This window comes from Trachurus japonicus, chromosome 8 (assembly GCF_045865225.1).
Source record: "Trachurus japonicus isolate A0001 chromosome 8, Traja_1.0".
In the NCBI taxonomy this organism is placed as follows: Eukaryota; Metazoa; Chordata; class Actinopteri; order Carangiformes; family Carangidae; genus Trachurus; species Trachurus japonicus.
Window position 1 is genome coordinate 15926582 of NC_140914.1, and position 26619 is coordinate 15953200.

Sequence of the window (26619 nt, forward strand, 5' to 3'; positions counted from 1 at the left end):
ATTTTGGATATTCATTTAATGATAATATCACTTTTTCTGCTTGTACAAATAAGTTCACAAAATAAAAAAAAACAAATAATGACAACAAGGAGCTTCCCAAAATAAACAGGGAAAAATTAACAATCACATTGAAAATACTTTTGGTTATCTTCAATGTATACTAATTTACAAACAAAATATTCCAGTTGCATTGCTTGATTGTGTTTGCGTGGGTTCTTAAGGCATCTCGTTAGCATAGACCTGTTCATTGTGGGAATTGTGTAGGTAACTTAACAGATATTAACAAATGTGTCTTTGGTGTGTTTGTCCATAGGTTGTTTGGGCTTTGTTGTACTCTGAGGCATGCAGGCACATACAGGGGGGTGACTGATAGTAACTTGATGTCTGCAGGTCGCTACACAAGCTAGAACACGTACTTGCATTATCACAGAGATTGATGGATCTACACACACACAAACATACACGCACACACACACACACACACTCACACACACACACACACACACACACTCACACACACACACACACACACTCACACACACACACACACACACACACACACACACAAAAGGTTACTTTGAGTATTCACAGATTTGAATCATGGCACTATGCCTGCATAATAACCTTCCAGTGAATCTTCCACTTTGCAAGTCACATTGTCCTCTACACAACAATACATTGTGTGTCTGGCCTGTGTGTACTGTAGCCTGGTAAGGTGCAAGTGAGCAAAAGTGGGACCCTTCTTGCCAAGGAAAAGTTGAGCACAGCAATATGCCGAGAAGGTTATTTTTACTCAAGAGAAACACAATACACAACTACTATTTGTTTTGCTTGTTGTAGGCCAGGCCAAGTACTACTGTATGCTGTTCATGAATTGTGGTTGAGGGATAAAACAGAGTTTCCCTTGCAGAGAATATACTGTAAAGAATAAATAAAGTATGTTAAGTTCTCGTTTGCTGTGGTGTAGTCACATGAGTGTTTACTGTAACTGAGGCAAGGCCTAAACTAGATGAAACCCACCACTGAAACAAAAGGAGTTCAGTAAACTGCTTCTCTCCATACCTTTTGTAATCCTTCTTACCTTCTCCCTTTGTGATGGTAAAGCAGGCTGAGGGTTTCAGAATGGAGAAGGGGGATTTAGTCTTGAGTCTGTCCAGACTAACATCTACTTAGACTGTCTGACATTCTGGGGGTAAAGCCCTTTGATTGACTTTGCTGGTACCAAACGAGTTTTAATCTTCAAAGATTTTAATCTGCTGTTTTGTCTGTTAGTCACAAGAAGTGGGGGTGGAGGGTTTTGAGGCCTGTTAACAGTCACAATGTTGCACAATAAAATATCATAAAGACACAGGTATAAAAAAGAACATAGGTACAAAACAAAACAAGCATCACAAGATTTTAAGAGCCAAATAAAGCAACGCAAGCATCAGCTATTTTCTTTGCATGACTTCATTTGGTATCTGAAAGGTCATTCATTCTCTTTGGGGTAGTACTGAAGAGTTACAATATGTGTAACCGGGCTGTTGTAACAGGGAGGCAGCACAACCCCATTTCAGTGCACACCCCTTTATGAAACAAACAAGGGCATGGGGTCACTATGTCCCTTAACCCAAGGTTTCAGCCAATGACAACACATCATCAGTCCCAGCATCATAGTTTAGCCTAGAGCTTACCAGTCCAGCGTTGTGAGTGAAGACTTGAAGCAGGAGCATTTACGTGGAGTAGAGGCACTGCCTTCTGATGTCCAAACAAATGTTTTTCAACATGTTTAATGTCTACTTAGACAAGAGACTGAGTTAAATATAGTATGTTCCTTTGCTGGTTGGCCTGCTGATACTGTGTCCTCCACTTTCACAACAGCAGTTGCTGCTCTATGTGTTTCACCAATGAGGAAAACAGAGCGGAAGGCTGAAAATCCTCCTTGAGGGCAGAGTAGTCAAAGTCACGTGTCAAAAGTAGGAAGGCTTGTGTGAAGACATATTGTTATTTGATGTGCAGTGATCCTGTAGTAGCAGCACCTCGTACTCCAGGTTGCCATTTTGAACCGCAGGCTCAGGGATCATAATTTGGGGCTGTTTTTGAGGCAAGGCCCCATTGTCCAAGCCAGCCTTAACTCCATCCAACTCTAGCTGGGAGGGCTCACAGTCTAAGTCCAAGTGGCCCTTGGCCCTCTTCCTGCGAAGAAAGCATACCACTCCCACTATGATTGCTATCAGTACCAGCACTAGCAATATGGCAACTGCAGGTGCCAGCATAGTGGTAAGCCTTGGGTCAGTAACCCGTGCGTCAGGGCCACTGATGCTCTCAGGAGCTGTGTTTGCTTCAGTGCAGACACTGTCCATGCCACTAGGGGCACCTAGTGGACTGGCACACACAGTATAAGTGGAGTTGGGCTTCAGACCTCTGAGTCTATACTCTGGGAATGTTGCAGGCAGGCTCAGTTGAATTGGCCTGCGGTCTGGCCCGGAGAGATTGCGGTATGTTAGGCGTATTCCACGGATATAAGGCCGCATTTCAATGTAGCGGTGAAGGTCCAGCAAGATTGAGGTTGCCGTTACTTCGTGTGAGCTAATGTCAGTTACATCTGCAATCACAGTTGCCATGGGGATTGCAGCTTCAGGTGGTGATGGTGGGTGACGGTTTTGGATTTCACAATACATGCCGGAGGTGCCATGTGGACAGGTACACTCTACCTGACCACGCTGATCCAAACGACAAGTACCTCCATTTAGACAGGTGTTCGAAGGACAGAAATGCTTGTCCTGCCCTTGGTCCATGCTGCTGCTGCTGGGCGATGCAGGGACAGGGGGCAGGGGAGAGTCACTATCTTTGTCTGTGGGGTCATCACTCGCCCTGGGCACTGGAATAGCTACAGTAGTACTTGGTAAGGTAGTAACAGGAACTGCTAGAGTAGTAGTAGTTTTGACTGTACTTGTGGTGACTGTTGTTGTGGTAGGACAGCCAAAATCCCTATGATCCAGTCTTTCCAATACCTTCCCAGCATTAACCGGTGGGAAATGGCAGCGGGTCTCCTCTGTTCTCTCCAGGATTATGCTCTGGGCTCTCAGCCATCTTGGGAACCATGCTAAGGTGCAGAGGCAGTTGAAGGGATTCTCTGCGACTGTGAGCTTTCTGAGATGGGGGAAGAGCTGGGAGAACTCTTCAGGGAGGCCCTGCAGACTAAGACTGCTAATGTCCAACTCTAGCAGCTCCCCAAGGTTCTGAAGGTCCTGAACTTTAAGGGGACCCATCGGGTTCCCAGCCAGGCTGAGATGAATCAAACCCTTTGTCTCCTTTAGCACTGCAGGGAAGGATTCAAGTTGGTTTCCTGAGATGTCCAGTTCGTGTAGATTCTTCAGACTACCTATGAGCTCCTTATTCAGACTGGTGAGTCCCACCCCACCCAGTTTGAGTGACTCTAGGTTTGGGGTCTGGAGGTCTGAAGGACCCAACGTGGGTAAGACATTAAAGCGCAGGTCCAGTAGCAATAGTCGCGGCATTGAGAGAGCAGGCAGTGAAGTCAGCTGGTTTCCCTGTATTTTAAGTTCCAGGAGGTGCTCCAAGCCATTAAAGGCTGCAGGGTGGATGGTCTTGATAAGATTACTATACAAATAAAGGCGCTCAAGCAGTTCCATACCCTGGAAACAGTCCTCTGAAATGTGGGTGATCTGGTTGGATGACAAATCCAGGTTTTTCAAAGAGGTCAAAGGTTCAAACACCCTATCAGGAAGTTCAGTCAATTTGTTTTGACTGAGGTCCAACATTTCCAGGTTCTTCAAACCATCAAAATCCTCAGCTGTCAATCCTTCAATGCCATTAGCAAAGAGGTACAGACTCTTTGTGTGTGGGGGCACTCCCTTGGGAAAGGTGGAGGAACGTCTCATGAAACATAAGATGGATTCTGGTGTGGAACAGGAGCAATCCTTTGGGCAGGCGCTGGACAAGATGCCATCAGGGAGAATGAGGAGGAGTAGGAAGGGCATCAGTGGAGTGAGAAAGACCTTCATGGCGTAGATTCTTTCTCTCCCCATGCTCAGCCTAAAACAAAAGAACATATAAAATGTCATTAACGTGTACCAGAAATATATAGTAAATACAGTAGATTATAATCAGAATACTACAGTACAATAGTGCACATCATATCGCTTGCTTCTGTCACTTTCGAGGGCCATTTTTGAGACTGGGAGCATTCAGTTGTTGCACCAAGAAATGTGTGACAGATGTCATACAATGAATGAATACAATGAATTTCTTTACAAAGCATATTTTGTTTAAAGACTCATTTCCAAACCAGCCTTGATCAGCTATTGTGTGGTTCTCTAATGTGTGGTTCTTTTAATGTGTTTAATGGAGAGAGATTACTATCAAAGGTTTAAGTATGCAGAGCCAGTGATCAAAGGCAGTCTTTTGTCACAAGGTCTGTCAGACAATAGGGCTGTAGTCATGACCTAAGGCTTCAGAGGGAAAACTGGCATAGTGGCGTTCTGCCACACTTTTCTGGATAAAGGAGAGAGTGCCACATTCTCCCTGCTATGATCTGTGTAATAGATACAGTAGTACTGTGGGATGCCAAAAACCGTTATTCCCTTCTTCAATGATCCTAAAGATGGCGAGGAGCCACACATTGTATGTACATATGTGTATGTATATACATACACATATGTATATATAAATTGTTGTTTGTAAACAAAAGGGTTTGCGTTTGAATGTGAGCCGCCCACCCACTGCTGTTTTCTGTTCTGCACACGCTCTGTGGTTGTAGTGAGGTCACAGTTAACTGTTCTCCCTATGTTTATGACAGGCTCCACAGCCTATGAAACACACAGACACACAGCAGCAATGAACAAATTCACCATGGTTTGTTTCTGGGGCAATGTGTCAAACTGAAAAACACAGAGGGACGGTATGTTTCTCCGTCTCTCAAAGAGCTACCGAAACCGTAAAAAGCTTTGCTCACACACCTTCTAAATTTCGCCATAAACACTGCCCTGGTCCCTCCAGTTTCATAGAAGCATACTGTGTCTTGTACATCTGCATCTGTGGATGTGGTGGTATCTAAACTTGGAGAGGAGCTTCACTGATCATGGCACAATATAAACAACACACCTTGTACAGTATGTCGTCATAATGCAGACTTGCCATGGGTGAAGAGAGTAGATTATCAATAAGGTATTTTACCATGTTAAGCCCATTTCACTGGAGCCCAAGCCTTACAAAACAAACATGTTGGTAGAGCGTCAACATACAGTAGTGCTTGAAAGGGCAAGAGGGAAGGGATTATTGAAAGAGGAGGGAGAGAGGAATGAGGGAGATAAAGAAGAAACTAGTAGCGGACAACAACCTGTGTGGCAGTTTATCTTCCTCTGCTATCGAGTGAGACGGCCTTGGGGGGAAGAGACAACATCTCTATCTGTTGGCCCTTTCTCTTCTTTAGACAGCCTTCATCTCTGCTTTTACTCTTTGTCTTTAATCCTTAACCAGAGGTCCCTTGGTCCCTTGCTCAAATTCCCACCTGAGGTCCTGGAATTACTTTTGTTAATTTAATGATTTAAGATAATTGCTCAGTGACTAGTAAATAACTTCAAACCTTGCTTTGTGAACACCCACAGCCATGGCATGTTGGTCAACTTATACGCTTGATGATCTTGTTTTAGGGCCTTAAATGGTGCAGTTGTTGATGTCTGCACTGCACAAATACCTGAATGAGAGGCCAAGTATGTGTGACTTACAGTTTTACACAGATGCAGCACACACACTGAGAACATTCTGTTCTCACATTGCTCGCTAAGGGGTTGTGGCCCCATAAATGTCAGAGAAATTGCTTTGGACATTTTATTTCCATCATTTCCTTTTCTATCTCAGAACTGTGTTCTTTTCCTCTGAGGTTACAGTGTTAATTCTCTTGTGAACTATGTACAATGTGATCCATAGACTTCAAGCGGAAAGTAGAAGTTCCACAGTTGCTCTCTCAGGATTGCCTCTTATTGATACCACAAATCGATGTTCGATTAACCCTCTTCCAAAAAAGGTCATAGCCCGTTTGCTAACTAAAAGAAAAAGGACACATCACTGCCTTGAAGCGGAGATCAAGGTGGTGGCGGTGGGGGCTGGGGGTCAGAGAGGCGGAGGCAGTGCCAGTATCATCTCATCACGCCACAGCAATGGCATTTATTTTCCTTTTCTCTTTCAGCATACTTGACTTTCTGCTCCTCCTTGAAATTGCAACCTCTTTGGAAAGATTCCTTTAACTTTTGTTTTTTTCATCCTCCAGTGTAAAAAAATCACAGCATTCACTTCAATCCCAGTGCCAGCACGTTACTCTCATTATTCAGATAACGGTATTTCACACAGGGCAGAAATGTTGTTCTGTGAAGCCAGGTGCCAACGAAAATGACCCTGCTCAAACCTCAAGACATGACTGAACAAGGCAGCTCACTGGTTTTCAAGAGCTAGCTAAACGTTTGGAGCAGTGCAGAAAGGTTAAACGTGGTACATGAAAGTAATAATTAACATCTGATAACATGTTGTTCGTTAAAGCTAAATGGATGACAAAAGGTAAAAGGTTGAAGTTATCCCCTAACTTACACACATTGCCTGGTGGAATTCACTCTAACAGGTGAGTAATTGTGTGTAAAGAGCTGTAAAGGGTTTTTGGTTCATGCCTCAATGACTGAGGAGAAGTCTAAAGAACGAGCATTTTTGATTTTTCTGCTGTTGGAAGTTAAAAATGTAACTGTAGTAGTTACAAAACTCTTTTTAAATTGCTACATAGGAAATTGTAGGTTTAATTATAGGGTTCAGAAATGATGAAGGTGCAGATAGCGCGGGGAGAACAGAAAGTGTGGCTGCCAAAGCTGCATAGATGGACAGAATGAGGGAAAACAAAAAAGACCTGGAAAGATAAACAGGAGATGAAAGGGATGAGGGGGGAATCAAACAACTGCTCCAATGTATGCAGATGGTGTCGGGTTTTCATATTATGACTGTGTGTGGGGAGCTGTATTTCCATTTCAGTGCAGGATACAGCGTTTGTGTAAAAGAGAGAGAGTACATACATTCTTGGTGTGTTTTTCTGACAAAAGTATTGCATGTATCTGAAGTCCAAAAAAAAATTCAATCTCATTCCTTCCGGAGATAGAGTAACTTTAATTTGGTGCATTGTACCGGAGCCAGAGATGGGTATTTGAAGAGTCCAGTCCAGTCCAGTGCCAGAATATATAACAACATCAAGGCAGCCATGAGAGGAGAGTGAGCTATGCAGATAAAACTGAGAATATTTTTCTTAGAAACTGAACGTAGTGGTTCTACCGTAGCTCCCCGGGGCAGAATGTTTATTTGAGTGTGTCTCATTCCGAACTGGGGCAGGCGCATCTGATAACCCAGTGGTGGAGAAACTGTGGCGGGGGGGTTCAGTCAGTGAACGCTGCCAGATCATAGATAAACCGTAGCTTGATAGGTCAGATTCTCCTGTTTTCTTTCTTTTTTGGATGTGAGTGACTTGTGCAGGTCTTATCAGTGCGTAAGATAAGGTGCAACCGTGGCGTCACCGCAGCACTGATCCACGGTGCGCTGTGGTGCTGAGTGAGTTCTGACTGTGTGGCTTTAACTCAAGTGTTTTGAAGTGAGTGGAGGTGGGCAGCCTGCAGAGCGAGAGAGAGATAGTAGAAAGACAGGCTTGTCATCCTGTGCTAGGAGGAATTACCCCTTCCCCTCCTGCCTTCCTCCTCCTTTCTTGAGTTGTAATTTCCTTTTCTCTCCCCTGTGCGCTTGTTGAGACATTCCTGAGACAGGCAGCAGCTGAGTTGTAACAAAGTGTGCTTGTCCGTCTCACTGGCTTGGCATTTAGAGAGATTAACAGGAAATTTTTCAAGGTTAACAAACAGACGATTGATTGGATGTATGATGGTACACTACAGCATATGAATGCTAGTAAAAACATCTCTGCGATCAGACCAGTTATATAACTATTGTTCCTTCATCTGTTTTCTTTATGCTTGAGTCTAGGTTTGTGGGTTGCATTAGAATAAAACGTGTTGACTGATGAATATGTGGAGTCACTGCCAGAAACAGTAAGGAAGAAAATACAATGAAAAGAGCATGGGAATGTTTTTTGCGCAACACTGAGGGAAATAACACGGTCGGCCCCTTGAAAAGAAAAATTAAAGAGGCAATAAGCTGAGGCAAAAAGGAAGAAAAGCATTTTCCCCCCTGTCCCACAGCTCACTTCTTATCCCACTTTTTCTTTTCTTTTCAAGATGAGGTGGAAAAGAAAACATGAGCAGGGGAACAGCGGAGACAAAAGCAGGTTTCTGTCAGCGGGGGCACAGGGGTGGAGAGGTGGATAAGGCCGGGGCTTTGGGAGGGTGAAGTGGGCTTCAGCAATTAAATCCCGGCAGGCCGAGCGTCAAGAGCCCTTATCGTCAGAGCTGAAGGCCAACACTGAAGGGCAGTGAAGGGTACAAGAAGGGGGGAGGGGGGGGGTAGAAAATTATGGTGTGTATATGTGTGCGGAGGATTCACAGGTCACTGTGCACTTGCATAATTCAGCAGCCCTGACCAGAAACTACAGGGGGGCACCACGCCAAGTCACAGTAAGGGGATAAGGCTGCACACTACAGAATGCATGCTCCCATTAAAGAGGCCCCCTTCTCCTCCGGGACTTTGTCTTCTAAGGGAACAGCGCTCGCAGTATGTGCATTAGAGTATGATCTACAGTGTTGTAGGTCTGAACGCTCAGATCACAGGGGTGCACTACTAAAATATACTACTACAGCAGCTTCTGGTGGAGATTTACTACAGTAGCACAGGGACATGAACTCATATAGGCTGTAAACAACAACTTTGGCACTGAGAGAAATAATGGTGTTGAAGGCTGATGTGGGCACTCTGACCCCTCCTTTCTCTTAGGTCCCCCCCCCTTTCCCCTCTCTATATTTGCCCAATTCCCATTTGCAACCCTATGAGAAGACAGATTACCCCCCCTCCTCCTCAACCCCTTCATACTACTCCCATCCCTTTCCACTGTCAGCACCATCCGTGCCACAGCTGGACCCTGTTATCAACAATCCGGTGGGGTTATCCGTCAACATGACAAAGGAGTCAAGAGAGAATTGGGGAAGGAGAAACAAGAGTTGTGTAAAATATCTGAGGATGATTAAAAGATTACTCAAGAAGAAAATAGCATGTTTGGTGCAGACGTCAGAAACATGCAGCACAAGAATGTTTGTGAAAATGTCAGCTATGTTAATGCAAGACGGCTGGTACGCATGCAATGCTGTGATGTATTTGTACATGGCATGAGCCAGGGGATACATATGAGAACAACAGATTATTGTTGACAGGAGGTTTTCTTTTCACCGGCTCTTGTTTTCTGATTTAGAATTCAAAACATTAAATGCAATATTTCTTTACACATAAACGAAGGCTGATTACTGCTGAGGTAAACAACAAGTAGAGTATAATGTGTGGTAAGCCAAACAGCAGATTAGGTATCGGCTGCATAAAATATGCGTAAAACCAGAACCAGAGACGGACTATCAAAACAGAGATACTATATTCCAAAATATGCTCGACTAACACTGCGCTTACATCAAGGCCAATCAAGCAGCCAGAATACAAACACACTGAGGGAGAGGAGGACATGTGGAATGAAAGAGGGATGATGGGTTTTACTGTGTCTGTCACTGGCAATACTCGTCCCGAAGCCGCAGTATCGTTGCTATGCTTTGTAGTGTTGTGATGAAGGATTAGGGGGTCGTAGTAGTTTTACAAAGTGCAGCACAAACAAAGCTTTTTGACTGATTTCGGCGTGACCACAAGAATAGACCCCGTAATAGCCACATCCATCGCACATCAGCTCTGCCGCTGCTGATTGATGTCAAAGGGCTGTTGTTGTTTTACCACCATTTAACCAACAGACAGGTGCCTCTTCATTATAGACCTCATTACTGATGTAGAAATGAGATTCAAAGCCGCTCATTAATAGTGTGGTGGCCTCATCACAAGGCCTGTATGTGTCTTAGGACTATGTGGAGCATCAGTATTAGATACAACAGCTAACTTGAAACAGAACATAGTGTAGCCTATAGTACAGGGGTAAATAGAGAGTAGTCAATATTTGCTAAGAGTAGGTGTTCGATTTTGTGTTAGTGGTTACATTTTGTGTTTCTGTTTACATTGTCACACCATGCTAAAGAATGTTTCACTGTAACAAATTAACACAGAACAAAAACAAAACGTTTTTCTACTTAAAGCAGAAGTAAGCGATCCGGTCGTTTTGGCTAATGCTGCGTTCCAGGCAGGCTTTTGAAACCGTAAATTACAGCTTCAAGTCACAACTTACGACTTAGTAGCGTTCCAGGCAACCCACTCGTGTTTTTCCGACCTGTTTTACCTGTGAAAGTCACTATAACGGCCACTCGTAACTTCCGACCCGTGAACTCGTACCAGATCGAACTGGTACGACTTCACAGGTCGGAAAAACACGAGTTACGGGTTGCCTTGAACGCACCATAACGTCTTGTCAGCCGATGGAGTTAGCAGCCCCCGCCCTCGTCATGGATCTACTGGTCCTCGTCCCTACGTCACCTCATTCAGGCGCATCCCTTGGCTGCACACACAGCCCTTCATGCCGTTCTCTCTCCTCATTGGATAAAAATGGTAGGATACAAGAAAAGTTTTCTCCTCGGCTCAGAGCAGAGCAGAGTGACTGAGAGACCCGTGTTTCGGTCCAAACACTCTATGTGAGTGATTGCTGTCGGAAGATATAACTATTTAAGACTTATATTAACACAAAAATATCGCTTACTTCTGCTTTAAGCTGGTCAGATAGCATCAGTCTAGAAGACAACATCAGCCAGGGCAGGGAGCAGCTCCTTGAGGTCAGAGGTCAGGCTCGGATTAGTGTTTCCACCTCTGCTCGGTATACTGTGTCGTCTGTTGTAACTGTGGCACAGACAACAAAGATAACAGGTCCTGTTCGACACGCGGGCACGGCACACGCCCAGATCCAGTTTCACAAACATACACCTGTCTGAAGCTCGCCAGTCCCTCGTCTCCACAAACAGGTGCTTCTCTCCGCTCCTCCGGGGTGGGACAACGCGAAACCCAAAACCTCTGGAGTGTGTCTGAGCAAAAATGATGTGACATGCGCCAAAAGCTCCAGCTTCAGCCGGCTGCACAGTCCTGCCTCGGCGAGAGGAGAACAGAAGCATTCAGAGGTTGGGTGAGTGGGTGGGTGGCCGGGCAGCCAAACTAGAAGAGAACTGGATCGGGGCAGCAGCAGTGTGTCTGCAGTCTAGCTCTGCCTCCTCTGAGCTTTAAAGCCCAGAGGTCAGGCACTATGAGTTCCAAAAGGAAATGTGGATCATTTCCTTTTGTTTTATTGCTGAAGGATATGACGGATGGTGCAGTAGATGTTAGACTTGATTTTGTTTTTATTAAAGAAACTTATAAATGGAGACACAGGATGCTCTGGCTGAGGTGGACACTCTCTTCTTGTTCTCTTTCCCTCAGCCCGCTGCTGACAGTGTCCTCTTGTTCTGCCCCTGAGAGATGATGTCTCAACACAGACACACGTCTTTCACCAGTGCACCCTGCCCTGTGACCTCTTGGGGACTGACAGTCACTGGGGTCACAGTCACATTTCTTTTTATAAGACTCTCATATTACAGAGACACAAAGGATCTCAGTGCAACGACTCACAACATGAGGTTTCGGTTGCTTCGATCTTACATGCCGTGCTCAGAGATCAGTCCCGTGTCCCGGCAGCTTCTCTTGTCAGTGACCTTAACAAGATGAAGCCCTCCGCTCTCTGCCACTTTGACCTGGCTGGAATCATTCACAGCCAAGTGGCATAAAGCTACAAACAATACCTCTCGGCCTTGCGTACCTTCTCTATCTCTTTCTCTCTGTTAATCTCCGACATGGCATGAGACAACACACACGCCGCTGCAAAAAAGTCACAGTCCGATGAGTCCAAAAGCACCACATCGCCAGGAAAACGGCAAACCTGACATCCTTGTGTGTGTGTCACAAAACTGGACTATCGCCAGGTCGCGGCTTGTGCCTTCTTTTCTTGTATGTTGGACTGTCTGTCCACACTCCACACCTCAAAAGTTTTATTGTGCTGTTTGGCGGCTCACTGACCCTGGAAAGCAGTGGTGTCCAGAGCTTAGTGCTAAAGGATCACACACGAGGCAACAACAACAACAGTGGCGTGCCGCATTGGCTCACCTGGGAGAGCGTGTACTGTACCACATAGGTTTCGGCCCAAACTGTGATGCTCTCAAGTCAACTATAACTTTAAAAACCTTTAACACTTGCGTCACCCTGGCCTCGAGCGCGGACAGGACACTGTTTGTGCTGTGTGTGTGTGTGTGTGTGTGCTTGTGGTTTGAAGTGGCTGGATAGACCAGTTTTATCCCTCAGCTATGTGCACACTCTGACACTCTCTGTCATTTGTTCCAGCTCCAACATGACTGCAATGCTAGTCTGTCATCTGGCCACCATGATCTTTATCTACTTGATATAAAATCCCAAAAATGTTATTTAACCCCTTCATAGAAACCATCATTTATCATCGGGGTTGTCAAGAGAGACGGTATGTGATGAAAAGCACTTTACCGCCGCTCTTCTTAATCATCTTCTTCTGTGTATTAAGAGATTATTGGATGGACTGTTCTGTGGAAAAGCTGGCTGTTGGCGCCATTTTTACCTTTGTCTTTTCTTGCAACTGCGGAGTTTAAGAGTTCACCGCGGAGTTCAGCTGGATCAGAGTGTGTGTATGAGTCAGGCAGGCAAGCATGCATGCTGACTGACTGGAAGACTGATCGCACATTATCCCTCTGCCTGTCTGCTCATCTGTCTGTGTGTCTGGATAACCTTTTCTGCTTATTCTTTTAACATGTCATAGGTACTCATTTGACTATCTTCCCCCGTCATCCACAGACCGCATCGACCACATTTCCCTTAAAGCGCTTATGTTAAACATTGACGCAAACAAACTGTACAGCAGCACGCAACACATGACAGGTGACACTCTTGCTGTTGACTCATCACACAAATATTTGTGAAAATCTCCCCTCTTCGGCTCGTCATGTCTAGCGCCTTCTTCTTCCCTCGCTCTTCTGCTCACCTCTCCAGCTCTCCTCAGGTTTGTTCATGTAGCTGCTGAGAGTATGACTGGAATCTGAAGAACACACGAGGCCTGCGTCTGCCACAACAGCCCCGCGGGGGTTTTTTGTGGCAGCAACATAGCTGTCAAAGTGTTCATCATCAGGCTCATGATACCTCCAGCCTGAAGTAATGGGCCAGTAAACAGAAACCTGAGCCAGCTCTAGTGCTGACAGGTAAACAACTTGTTTGCCTTCTTAAATTTGCAGCTCAGCATTAGAAACATTGAACGTAACGGACACCTCATTAGCACGGGGCGGACTACGTGCAAATATTTGAAGGTAAAGACACATCTGTGGTTACACTTTGGAGTTGGCCCGACGCCCTCGATGCCCTTTAGTTCTGTAAAGGGAGCTTGCTCTTTCCATTAGCGCCTCTATGGCAGTTAAAAGTGTGAGATGTGGGTGATGATTTGTACGTCAGGGAGGAACGAGTGATTTACTGATAAAGGTGATAAAGGCCAAATGAGAGATTTATTGGTTTGATCCATTTCGTCATCCTTTAAAATTGAATAATGTTCATGTACGGCTAACAACCTGTCTCGTTACAGTCAACGCTTCATCCTTCATTTAAAGCAACGTATCGTGCAGTGATACCTGTTTTTCAGGCCCCCTCCTCCCGCCCCCCCGAGTTACCGTTTGTGATTTTTCAAGTCATTCTACCCCGCAGGCGTTTTCCTTTGACAAAAAGAAAAACACCTCAGACATGTGCCACACACTCACAAGATAAATGTGAACTGGAGATCACTAGTGCAGATTAGGATGTCACAAAGGAATTTATTGTGAAACTGCAGCCTGTGTTGGTGCGGTGCCAACAACACTGAGGAGGCTGGCTGGCAAACCAGCAGGCAGGCGGCACAGCTTCTCCCGCCTCTGACACTGACATGCCTCTCCTCCGTGGCCTCGGGTGCCCTATGATTACCTCCTATACACTTAGACTGTTGCCATGTTTATGACAGTATTAGTGTAGGGATTATATTCATAGGTATTTAAAGTTCCTTTTTCAACACGCACCTCATTTGTTATGTCATCCGCTATCATTTCCTAAAGTGTACAAATAGGAAATGCTTGCAGCAATGTGCTGTTTGGTATCATGACTTGTAAATCATGAGTTTATCTAAATCTGACATAAAATGACCCCAGACGAGGTCACCCAGACAAGTTCTCAAGATAAATGACACAATCCCATGAGGCAACATCATTCTCGAGCTTTGCTTTAGTTAGTGTGTTGACCTGCATTTCTCCACTCGTGCCAACCCCCGAGTGAACAGCTGTAAGGGCATCAGTCAGCAACAGTCTATTAAGACATCAACATTGATCCTCTGTCCTACAATTTACCTGCAGCAGGTGTGCACCACCTGTAGATTCCTCATATGCAGCACAAACAAGGCAGTAGTGACCGAAGGAGGAGGAATAAACAACTTTTTTTCCCCTCCAAGCTGTCAGCACACGTAACAGACACTTTCTATCTACCAAATGTCAAAGTCTACAAATTATATGATTAACCTTCTGCTTATGATGTAGGTCAGGCTCATACAGTCCCACAGAGGAATACACTATATAACCTCAAACTTCAGTCCAGATCACACAAGGCCATTACAAGTTGTCTACACTTTACACTTTTTGGATTTTACTGCTGCACTGTATATCTACGTATCTATTTCCACATTTGAAAATGTAGCAGGAGCCACGTAGCTAGAACAAAGACAGTTTGGATAAATATTTGTCGCATGGTAACTGAAATGAATGGAAACCATCAGATGCTTGGGGGGTGTTAAAAGGATTACAATTTCTAAAAACTCAGCAGCATGAATTGCAAATTAAATGTGATTTCTAAGTTACTAAATTGAATAAATATGCAAAAGCACTAGAATAAAAGACACCTGCTCACACATTCACCAACTTGAAGAGAAAGAGAGGCTGTTGATGTGTTTTTGAGATGTGTGTCTTCAGTTCGCAAGATGTCTGTGTGTGTGTGTGCCCTGTTAGTCACGCTGTCATGTACAGAGAGGCTGAGACAACCTGACAGACTGGTGCAAAGAGGGAAGAGGGAAGAGGGAAGGGGGGTATCAATGATGCTTTGTTATTGTAGAAGTGAATAGTAATTTATCCAAACAAAGAGCAGTTTGTTTGCTCTCAGAGTATCAGTTCATAGGCTACCTGTCATTAAGTGAGTATCCTGAGCCGACCTGTCACACAACATCTGTCTGTGTATGGTAGTGTAGGAGCATGCCTATGTCATTGTTTGCTCTTCTATGTTTGTTTTAAGGTAATATTAAGATTATTAACTGACAATTAAACACATTTGCCACAAGGTGTTGGGCCTGTTCGAGGTTAAACACATGCACACTACGGGGAAAATGCAGACAATTGCATTCAGAGCCTCATCACGTGTTAACAACCAGGTTTTAAAGCATACATGAGGGTGAGGTAAGGATGTGTGTGTAGCACTTCGGATCAAGGCAGGTAAAACACACACTCAGAGTGTCAGAGTGTGCTATAATTCAAGTTGGTGAGCGTAAGCTTTGATGTTAAAACCCGAGGATCAAGGCAGGAACAGAGCCTGTGTGTTGATATTGAAGCATTGCCTGCATGGCAAATAATTTACAGCCAGAGAGAACACACACACACACGCGCACACACACCTCTTGCACAAATCCCTTCACCTGAGGAATGTGTGCATGTGTTACGACCAAAACTCGACCCCAGGAGAGGAGCGCTGCACCACCTCCGCTCACTCCTCTCTCTGTTTTCCCTCAGGACGACCGGGCCGCTCAGAAGACAGAGGAGTTGTAAGGCAATTAGTGAGAGTAGCGGTGTGCGTCGAGAGGCCCAAGGCACTCTTGTCTTGTGTGTATGTGTGTGCGCATGCGTGTGTGTGTGTGTCTTTGCAAGCCCACACAGTCCCTGTCACAGCTCATCGACAACTAGCACAACACAGGAATGAGGTAGGACAGAGGGTGAGGGGTGTGTTACATTGAACAGAGAATCAGAAATGTTCCCCACTAATGCAATAACCAGATCTCAACGTATATAGGAGATTCATTATATATATCAGAATATATCTTTTGAAAACTAATACCATAGAAACATTTTTCTCCTTACAGCGATTGTATAGATATTTAAGCCCACTGTTTCCTGAGGATATAAATGTATGAAAACTGGCTACAAATATATAGTTTCACTTTTAAACTTGCAGTAACTTCTTAAAACAGCTGGACACTGTAGATATCAGCAGCCATTAGGTACATAGTGTAATTGTTGTGGACTATTTTCAGCAGCAGATTAATATACCTTTTGTGCACTGGTGGTGACTGTTTATGGCTCAATGTGGGACTGACTCAAAATAAACCAGTGCCTCTATTCATGCTAATGAAATAGAGTAACCCAGAGCAACAATGTGACTCACTCATGTGTTTCTTTAATAGTCTTTGGACAACAATGGAGCTCTATGCCACAGAGGAAACAGACAATGATGGGATGATTTCATAAAAATATGTTGACAACCAGACTTCAAATGTATGGGGATAAACAATATGAGTAAAATCTTTTTGAAATGTATCTGCTGCGCGTTTTAAAAAAAAGGAAAATCAGTGGAAAATTGATAATAATGACAATGAACCGTAGCCATACTATAAATACATTTACTAAAAAGCCTACATCCTACCCACTTCTGCGACAGCTCCATAACTTCAGCAACCAGACAGGCATGGTTAAGTCCAAACTTCCTCCATTCTCTCTTTCTCTTTTTTTTTTCCGTCTGTATCCGTACACTGCCTCACTGTATCTATTAAACGCAGTTAGTGTGTGTTAGCGGAGCTGCTCTTGTTCTGCTGCCAATCTTGTTAAGAGGTTCAGAGTTGTGTGAAAGGAGCCCATTGAGGAAGCAGGGTGTTATGGTTAACACAATAAGGACCGCCAACAGCGTGTGGTTTCAGTTTGTGGATGCAAATATTCGAAGGAGAGTATTATTGTGACGCGTGTCCAAAAAAAAAAAAAAAAGTAATCTCAAAACATCAGACTGTTTTTTTTTCTCAATGAAAACTGAACAGATTTTACTTCAAACTCTACTCACCCAGTAAAGAAGCTTCCTCCACTACTTCAGCTCCACTTTTCTTGCTTTTTTAGTCCTTCCTCCACCTGGAAATAACACAACAGTTGAACCTGTTAGTGAAACAGTTTTGCAATATATTTTTTGTTGTTGTTTTTTTCCACTTATTTGGAATCCAACCCCCTGTCATACGTTGTTAAAGGCCCACATGCAACAGGAAGTTTTTTCCTGTTAATTGGTTGGATTCCAGCTGTGTGAGGGAGCGTGCTGAGCGCTGGTTGGCCGTGTGGTGGAGCGACAGGAAGAATGCAGGCCGGCCACTCTCCACTCTGTCAGCTCCTTGTCCTGTGGTATCAGCCTATCAGCTGTGGCCCAAATGTCTGTGTGTGCAGAGCTTTAACTTAGGCATGACGCCACAGCCACACAGCTGCTTATTTTTGTTTGTTTGTTTTACCCCTATACGCTGTGTGCTGTGTTCATAGCACGGCTTCTATGTGGTGTGATCGAGACCGAGAGTGGTTTCACCCTCTTAAGCTGGTCACGTATTAGGTGTTGCCTTGAGAGGGCATCTAAGGTCACTATGATATACAATGATGTTTCCTGCAAAGACTAAAAACTGCTTTTTATTATTGATTTCATAATAAAATGAAATAATTCACATTTCAGAACAGGTCTGCAGGTTTTCTCCTATTGATTTCTGTCCTCTTCCTCAGTTTGTGTCTTTGTGTGCAAACTGATCCTTTTGCCCCTTTTAAGTTTAAGTGATAGAACACACTTTTTGTGTGTTTATAATGATAAGCATCTCATTTTCCTTTACCACTGAATTACTTGTGTGTTTGTGTACTGTATGTGTGTGCATGTGTTCACGTTGTTGTTGCTTTTTATAAATATGTAACTAATTAACTAGCATGAAATGTTATTTTTGAGCCTGATTATATGATTTGGTTTTGGTAAAAAACCAAAACGCAAAGCAACTGCTTGAGAGATATTTTATTATTGGGAGACGTTAGGCCAAGAGCAGATCCCACATTTCTTACTAATAGCAGACTTTTTTCGGGGTTTCTCATTTAATTGATTTAAGGCATGCTCATAAAAACAGTTTGGGAGATAATTAGCTGAGAGGAAAACTTTTTCTTTTTTTTTGCTTTCTCTCTCTCTCATTAGTACTGTACAACACAGGCTACTTGTTCATACTGAATGTCCTCTCTCCCTCTGCTCAACACTGTTTTTAAAGCCACATCATATACCTAAGCTCTGAGTCAAACAGTGGAAAACAGAATAAAGACGACTGCCACTGTTTTACCCGAGTGTGTAACACCTGACTCATCACCCTGCAGCACAGACTCACGTCCACATTGATAATGTCATCGTTTACAACTGACAATAACCAGGGTTTGGTTTGGCTCTGCCGTCCTGCTGTGAGGCCTTTGCTGCACTCTGCTACCGTGTGTTTATTTGCGTGTGGGAGTGTCGTGCAGCGCAGTGCAGAGAATTCTGTGCATGTTCTCTACTGCGCCTTCAGTGCGTGTTTGCACATCACTGGCATACCTGCTGTCACCGAAATGCACAGGTAAATGTGAAGGTGCATGCTTGCCATGCTTGAGTATATGCAGGGGGGGTGAGTGACAAGCCACTGTGTGCGTGTGTGTGTGTGGAGCTGACCCAGCTGCGGTCAGGTTCTCGAGGTCACTGTCTCTCCCTCTCAGACCAGTCCCTTGACTGCATTGTAAATATTTAGCTTTCAAAGTGGAACTCAACACTCAAAATAGACGCAAAACGTCTTTACCGCCGAGGTTCTTGAATTGCTGCGGCACTTTTCTACAAGACAAAGCTGTTGACAACAATATTCCTGCCTTGGTCTGCCTTGATACAGTAGCTCCGGCTGCGTCCTCCACATCTTTCCACGAGACATGCAGTCTTTAATTTGAGCGGACAGAGCTCCGCCAGAACATTTGTAGTATCCTTTAACCTGCCAGTACCTCTTATTTTCCCTCCTTTCATCATTATTGCTTTACATTCATATTTATTCTCTCTTGAAGGAGTTATTTTTGTCCGTCCTTCATTCTCTTTTTTAGAGCATTGATTCTTTTCAGCCTTTCTCTCCACTGTAATTTTCTTTCTTCCCCTGTGTTCATCTGTTAAACATAAATATTGCCTCACCCTTCTCTTCCTCTCGTTCTCCTTCTCTCTCTGTGTCCTCCTCACTCCTTTTTTCTCTCTCTCCCCATCTGGTGTAACCTCTTCTTCCAAGCTCAGCAGTCTGGAGTTCATGTTAGAGCCACTTTGTAATGTTGGCATCATCTTAAAAACTGCACGTGTAAAAGTATTTGTCCTAGATATGGATCCAAACACTAAACCTTCTGAAGACGGCCGAGATACACTGAAAAAAGATTCACGATACGCCTTAGGTTAACATTTCAAGCGACACTCTCTGCTGCTGCTTCTTTGTATGTTGAAAATGTGCAAGGGGCGCTGAGATTCAGGCCGATGATTCGACTGTACACATGCAGGCATTCGCACGTATACATGCACAGATTTGCTGGGTCAGACTGGCCCTTGTGCTCTGACGGCGTGGACGGCAGCAGATAACAACACTATCTGTGCCCCCCCACCCCCCCACCCCACCCCACAGCTGTGACAGAAATAGACATAAAGAAAAAAGGGGACGATATAGAACAACAAACGAGAGCCGATGTAACGAGAGAGAGCGAGCGGCCCCATGCGTACGTGTCAACTCCCTATGCAGGACGTGCCTGCATCACTTTCTGTGACAAATGAGGTCTGGGACACACATTTACCCAACGATACACACACACACATACACACACACACATCATTTACTCTGCTGCTGATCATTCAGTCTATATCCTGTAGAACATTAATAGTTAATATTCCTCTCAGACTCAGCTGTTTGTTTGATTTTCATTGGCCATTAATGAAAAGTGGTTAAACATTTGACCTTATTCTCAAAGGGAGATGTGTCTCGCCCACTTCTGGTTTTGGTCAAACAGTATAGGTATGTGTGCGTGCATGTGTGTGTGTGTGTGTGTGTGTGTGCATGTGCCCTTGCTTTGCTCTTGCCCAGAAAGATCTAGTTCAAGGCTCATTTCCTAATTACAGTGCTGGCCAGAGGTAATTACAACCTTAGATTAAGAGCAGTTTCTCTCTTTTTACGGGCTCACTGAAATGCAGCAATTTGTGGTGGCTTTCTGGGATGAGCATCCTCCCTCTCATCCTCTCTCTCTCTCGTTCTCCATCTGTGTCTCTCGCCCTGCTCCTCTCCCTCGGTACTTCACTGGAGTCAGTTGAGGAATTTGGGGGATTTTTTTTTTTCCGGGGCCTTTTTTGCAGATTTTTCCAACCACAGTGAGAAGGTTAAGAAAATATCAGACCTTGATTTAATATAAAGCTTGTGAGAGTGGTGTTGATTCAAAGGGTCATCTGCTTTAGGAGATCGACAAACTGGTAAAAATCTAAGACCAGTGACTCCGTGTGTGTGTGTGTGTGTGTGTGTGTGGACGACGGCAGTTATTTGGGGTTTTGCGCTCAGGCTGGGGCTCTCCAAAACCCTCAGATCCCTTCGCATGTGTGTGTATATTTATGCAAGGTTTTGAAGTGGTTCTTCTGAACGCATCATTTGGCTGCATCGGCGAGCTCTTCTTCAATTTAGCTTGGCAGGCGTACGGGCTGGGGTTTGCCTCCGCATACCGCTGGGTCAGCATTGATGTGTGAGGCTGAGGCCTTTGAAGCCGGGGGTTTTATTTAAGACACATCTTATGGAGAGAGTGGCTCCGGGCCGGCTCTTGGTCGTCCACTAGGGAACGCCCCCTCCCCTCCTGCTGTGCAGCACCTGAGAAGAGGGATGGGGCCTTTAATTCTGGCAGAGGAAGGATTTGTGGAGCTTGAATTCTGTCTCTTGCTAATTGTGATGAGATCTCACTCTCACATAGCCTTGAGAAAAACAAATACACACACACGTTCACTCACTTATTTAAACTTTCTGCCCTGGCGACTCCCTCCTCTCTGTCTCTCTCATTCTGCCCGCTGTGCAAGTGCCCCACTCTTGTCCCTCGTCTTTTCACTCCACCTCCTCCTCCCCTCCCTTCTCCAGGCCTCCACGCCTCAGCACCTGACTTTTAACCCTCTAATCCCTCTGGTGCTCCTGGTGGGATGCTTCAGGCACTGCCCCTGATTGTTGAAAAAAAAAAAACTGAGCTCCTCTACTTGCTGCCAGTTTTGGAGAGAGAAGAGCAGCAGCACTTAGGCGTGTAGTGCAGTGTTGTGGTAACAAATACATTTACATTACGCCTCAAACTCCTGCCAAGTATCCAGCAAAAACCTTTCAGTCACGTCTCAACACAACAAACGGAGGAGCTGCAGACTGTCAGTCATCGTCAGATGGCAGATTTACACACCCGTGCTCTTTTCCTCTCAAGCTCTTTAGCACAGATAATGAAACGCCAGCCATGATTTTGTAAAAAAAAAAAGACAACAAACAAAACAATTCAGATAAAAAGTCCAAGCTGACACAATGCTGGTAACCAGATCCTGGATGGGTTGCGTGGTTTTCGACATCACTGTCACAGTGGTGTGGCAGCAGGCCTGCGCTTAATTGTTTAAATTGGGTTTCGTGACAGACAGTTTCTCCGTCTTTCCGTCCACAGGCTGACATTTAAGGGCAAGAGATGTCCCACTGGGGAGGGATAGTGCATCCAGTGCAGACATGCGGCTCACTTAATGCTCCCACTAGCACGCACAACCGCACATTTCATCGTCAAAGTGTTGCCATGTGTTACGAAGCAACTTTGATAAGCTGTGACTTTGATTTTACATCGCTGGTGAAGACACGCAGTGCCTTACCTCATTTTACCCTCCCTTCTCTGCTTCTCTTCTTCTTCCTCACATCTCCTCCGACAGCCTCAGACTCCCTCAGCACTGAGGAAGTGTGTCAGTGTCAACAAGTGACTGTACAAACAACATGTAGAGAGTGAAACACCGCAGCAGCGAGCAGCGAGACCTGCAGCTTTTCCGTGCGGCTTCACATACAAAACAACGACACCGGTACAAACCCCTGCATTCTTTACACCATCAGCCTGTGCCCACAACAGCTCCCTTGTCCTCTTAAGTGTTACAATCTGCGCAACATAGTAGCCTGAAAGTTCTCCACATTAGCGAGGGATAATTGGCCTCCTGTGGCAGCTCTGCTGTGTCTGGTAGCCTAATATAAACCAATTACAACCATTATATACTGTCAATGACACGGTAGCTTCTCCTGTAGGATAATGACAGTCTGTGAGGAAACACATGGCGAGGAAACAAGCGGTAGGCCCAGTGCAGGGGTTAATAGCGGGGCTATTGGAGTAGTTTACACTGCCTGTTTTGCCCCCGGGAAAGATTAGGCGATTTTCTGTGCCTGTTTATGGAGCCATGTAAAAGATGCTAATCTGCCCGGAAGCTGGGAGGATTGTGGTCAGAAGACTGCTCTTACGTGGACTAAGCATCTTAGGTGAGGGTGAACATATACATTTTTAACATGGTTACGTTTTAAGGGGTCTCTCATTGCATAAATAATTATCAAATTTGACAGCTGTTTCCTTCAGTGTTAAAACAATAAGATTATCTCTTCAACAAAGAGTTGTGATATAAACACTTCCAGTAAGGCTCCTTCTTTCAGGATACTTACTATAGAGAATCTGAGTTTATATCGGTACATGTGCATATTATTTGAAAAGATGAGGCAGCATCATCAGATGCTCTGACTCCTGCTCCTGTAAGTCTTTTTTTTACTTTACAGAACAGAGATTGTTTTAAATTTTCTCTTTTTTTTGAGATGTCGGTTTATTAGTGGAGCAGGTCACTGGGAGATTTAATCTTTGAGGAATTTGACCTCATCACTCATTGCTCTGCTGCGCACTCACACTGAGCAAAAACCGATGCCTCTCTAATTTTTGTGCGCACCTTTCCCCTCACATCTGAGCCAGTGTTTTGTTCATCCCTCACTGCACTGCACCGCCTTCGGCTAAAAGTCAAATGATTGAGTCGTTTAACTCTAGATCCGGCTTTGGATCTTGCCCACATTTCACTCAAGAGTTTATTTATTATTATAATAATAATAATGATCGAGTCAACTTGTATCAATAGCAGCTGTTGGTGGGCATCTTTAATATTGCAATTACATTTATGACTGATACTTGGCCACTGTGTTACAATGCTACAAGACATCCATCCATCTTATAAAGTTCTGGTTTATTTAGCGGTCTAATGAATTCAAGATTTTTGTGTGTTTGCAGAGATTTTGAAACCACATCACTGATAATCAGACTTGGCACTTGGCACTTGTCTTTGCCCAACTTTGTCCTTATTTCCTCAATGGTATTCACTTTCACAGTGAAAGACAGTGATGCACCAAAAAAAAGCTGTCTGCAAACTCTAAGATAACAGGAGAGGGATGTGATCGAAGATAAGCTACAGAAGGCCTGATTGTTTTAGTGATGTTATTTTGTTATTTTGTCTCTAGATATGAAACGTTGTCAGTCTGATCTTGTTTTGAACATAGCATACGCGCCACTGACTCTTGGTCTTTTATCTGACCACTCTCTGGGGTCCTCTGCGCTGAAACCAGAGAGTGACCAGTGACCACACGCTCCGTGTCCTGTTGAACTCTCTGTTCTGGGGATGATCCCGTGTGCGCGTCCAAAAACAGCCGTCCCTCTGCGGTGACCAGGGCTCGGTGCGGTCTAGACGCTGTACGGCGTCCTGCGGTCCCACACCAGCCCGCCTCATTACCGCCCCGTCGGCTCCTGCTGCTCCGCGCACACGCTCGCGTTTTTTTTTTTTACACATTTCCCCCCAAACACAGAGGAACTCTTGTTTTATTGTCAGCAGCATTTGGGGATGTGGAGGATTAGTGGCCGCACTCGTAGCCAGTAAAAGCTGTGAGCTCCAATAAGCTTCATGTCTAAACTCGTCTTATCATTTCAGGAACACACGATACTTTGCGCAAAAAAAAACACACACATCTTAACAGCTCTATAAAGTCTGGCTATTTTAAAGCAGAACACAGCAAAAACACGTCTGTTGGATTATTTTTAGTGTTTTTTCCAGACAAGGAGTTGTCATACAGGATAAACTATTGTGAACAACACCGGTCGTTGTTGGCTTTATTTTAACAGAGATGAACCGGACGAGTCCTTTGGATCTGATACTGACAATAACATATAGGTATTTAATGCATTCAGATATTCTTAAAGCAAATACGCCACCCAACGTCACCCCGTTTACGCGTCTTTATGCACTTTCTGACCCTGTACCAACTGTTAAAGAGACCCAAAAGAAATGAAATGTTTGTCGTTGTTTCACAAGTCAAAGGCAGCTCTTACCCACAACTTGGAAGTACTGTAGTAAAGTTGGGAGCGCAGTCACGCTTGTCTCTTTATCCAACCGGAGCACTTCACCGATATAACTCCAGACCTTGTAGTTTTCCCCCAATACACGCTTTGCTTTAAAAAAAAAAGTTTCTGTGAGCGTATTAAACTTAACAACGAACGGTCTTCATCAAATCCTTGGAGAGGTAACACCAGCCTCCACGTCAAGGAATGCGCTCAAGTGCCGACTCCCTGGACAAAAAGCGCTTTATTGGAGAGCAGAGAGGAGAGTGGAAGGAGGGTGGGAGGGGCGAGGCGAGGCGCACGGCAGCACCAGCGCACACTCCTGCACTCACCTTGCAGCTCTGCTCAGCGCTGGAGGAGAGAAATAACCAGCTTCCTCTCAGGCTCAGCTCACCACAGCTTAGTGCCTATATACCTGCAAGACCTGTCTTTTAGGTTTGACACATTCAGAGTTTCATTATTTACTGTACAGACAACAAGTCACATTTAACTTTTACAAGTGTTTCTTCAACTATCTCGCTTTGCTTTTGGATTTTTTTCTCTCTCAGGTATGACAGTTTCAGTCATACTGTACCTGAGTTTCAGCACCGTGTTTACACACATTTTTATAAAGGGCAAATAATATCAGACCAAATCAAAGTGGGTGGTTACATAACAAACCAAACAATGCTGAAATTCTTGTTAACATGTGACACAATGACCTAATATTTACTATCACACATTATGCAGTGTCGGGCACGTTACTTTAAAGAAAAGTAATTAATTAGTCATCATAACTAGTGTCTTTCCCCAAAAAGTAACTAAGTAAGCAACTGAATTACTACATTATAAATGTAACTAACAACCACGAAAAGTAACTATTGCATTATTTTTTTTATAAAATGCTCAAAAAAGTTACTTTTTTGATTACTCTTTATGAATAAAGTAGCGCCGTTAGTAATGCTGTTATTTTATAACGCCATTATCCCCATCACTGCACATATGTTATACTAAGAAAGTAGTTTATTCTATGTTTTTTTTGTCACATCCTTCTATTCGTCTATACTCTTATTCTGCTCACACATCTGTCCGTAGGGGCTTGCCACTATTACCTTACAGTTGTACTATTTAGCACGTATGGTTGCTTCATTCACAGAGCCATCAGCCTTTCATGTCCATTTCAATGCCAGCAATTGTGTACTTTTAGCAACATATCACAGAATCAACCAAAACTATAAATTCATCTTGTTTACAATGCCTTGTTGTGGCCGTCATTTTGCTGCTGAGCTTCTGTTTTCTACACATGTTGACGAGAATTAGTGAAAATAATTGAAACCAGGTCAAATTTCTCTCTGTGGTGATGTCAGTCCCGCTGACGGTGAAGGCAATGAGAGTCCAACAGGAAATATATTCAACAGGCAGGCCTCCCTCTGTCTCCTGAAACCACCCCCACCCTCTGTATCCTCTGATCAAGGGACACTTTAGTTCCACTTTCCGAGCCTCGCGTATGTATTTTGCACAGTTTACCTTTTGATATCAGTCCTCACACGGTCTGTGGCTCATGCCTTTCTCAGTGCTCACACTCCCTCTGCTCCCTACTGTAGGAGTTATTACTCATGACACACACACACACACACACATGCACACGCACACTATCATCTGCAAAGCATTACATTAAATTGCAGGAATACAGAAATGATTTCACACATGCCCTGCAGGCTCCAGATGTAACCCCTCTGTCGTAGCCACAACTGGGTTTTATGTGTTCAGGAGAAATAAAGGAGAGGTAAGAAATAAATCTTACCTCTTGTGCTTTATCAAACCGCGTCAGAATCTATCTCCGTGTCTCGCCCTCATTCACTCTCCTCTGTGTCCGAGCTACAACAACATGCAGTGCAAGGGATATCCACGTTGAGGTTCTCAGTCTCGCATCCAGACCTGTGACCATCTGTTAATGATTCTGCTATTACCGGTACTGGCCACAATAAATAAATAGTTAGGTGTATGCAGTGTATAATTCAGTGCTGCC

At 44.3% G+C, this 26619-nt stretch overlaps 2 protein-coding genes across 4 annotated transcripts in view; one reads left to right on the top strand and one right to left on the bottom strand.

The window, feature by feature from the left end:
* Window positions 1-26619, top strand: part of coro7 (coronin 7) — a 113243-nt gene that overhangs the window by 55365 nt on the left and 31259 nt on the right. The window lies entirely within an intron of this gene.
* On the bottom strand, window positions 1051-24852 carry vasnb (vasorin b). Of its 3 annotated transcripts, none has more exons than XM_085784231.1 (3): window positions 24603-24852; window positions 17248-17312; window positions 1051-4038 (listed from the first exon to the last, which is right to left on the bottom strand). In XM_085784231.1, exon 3 carries the CDS (start codon window positions 4029-4031, stop codon window positions 1950-1952), a length of 2082 nt encoding a protein of 693 aa, XP_085640357.1. In that variant the 5' UTR covers window positions 4032-4038; window positions 17248-17312; window positions 24603-24852; the 3' UTR covers window positions 1051-1949. The 3 variants fall into 3 exon arrangements, with proteins under 3 accessions (XP_085640357.1, XP_085640358.1, XP_085640356.1); XM_085784232.1 differs by having other exon boundaries at window positions 17248-17306; window positions 24610-24821; XM_085784230.1 differs by lacking the exons at window positions 17248-17312; window positions 24603-24852 and adding an exon at window positions 16840-16983.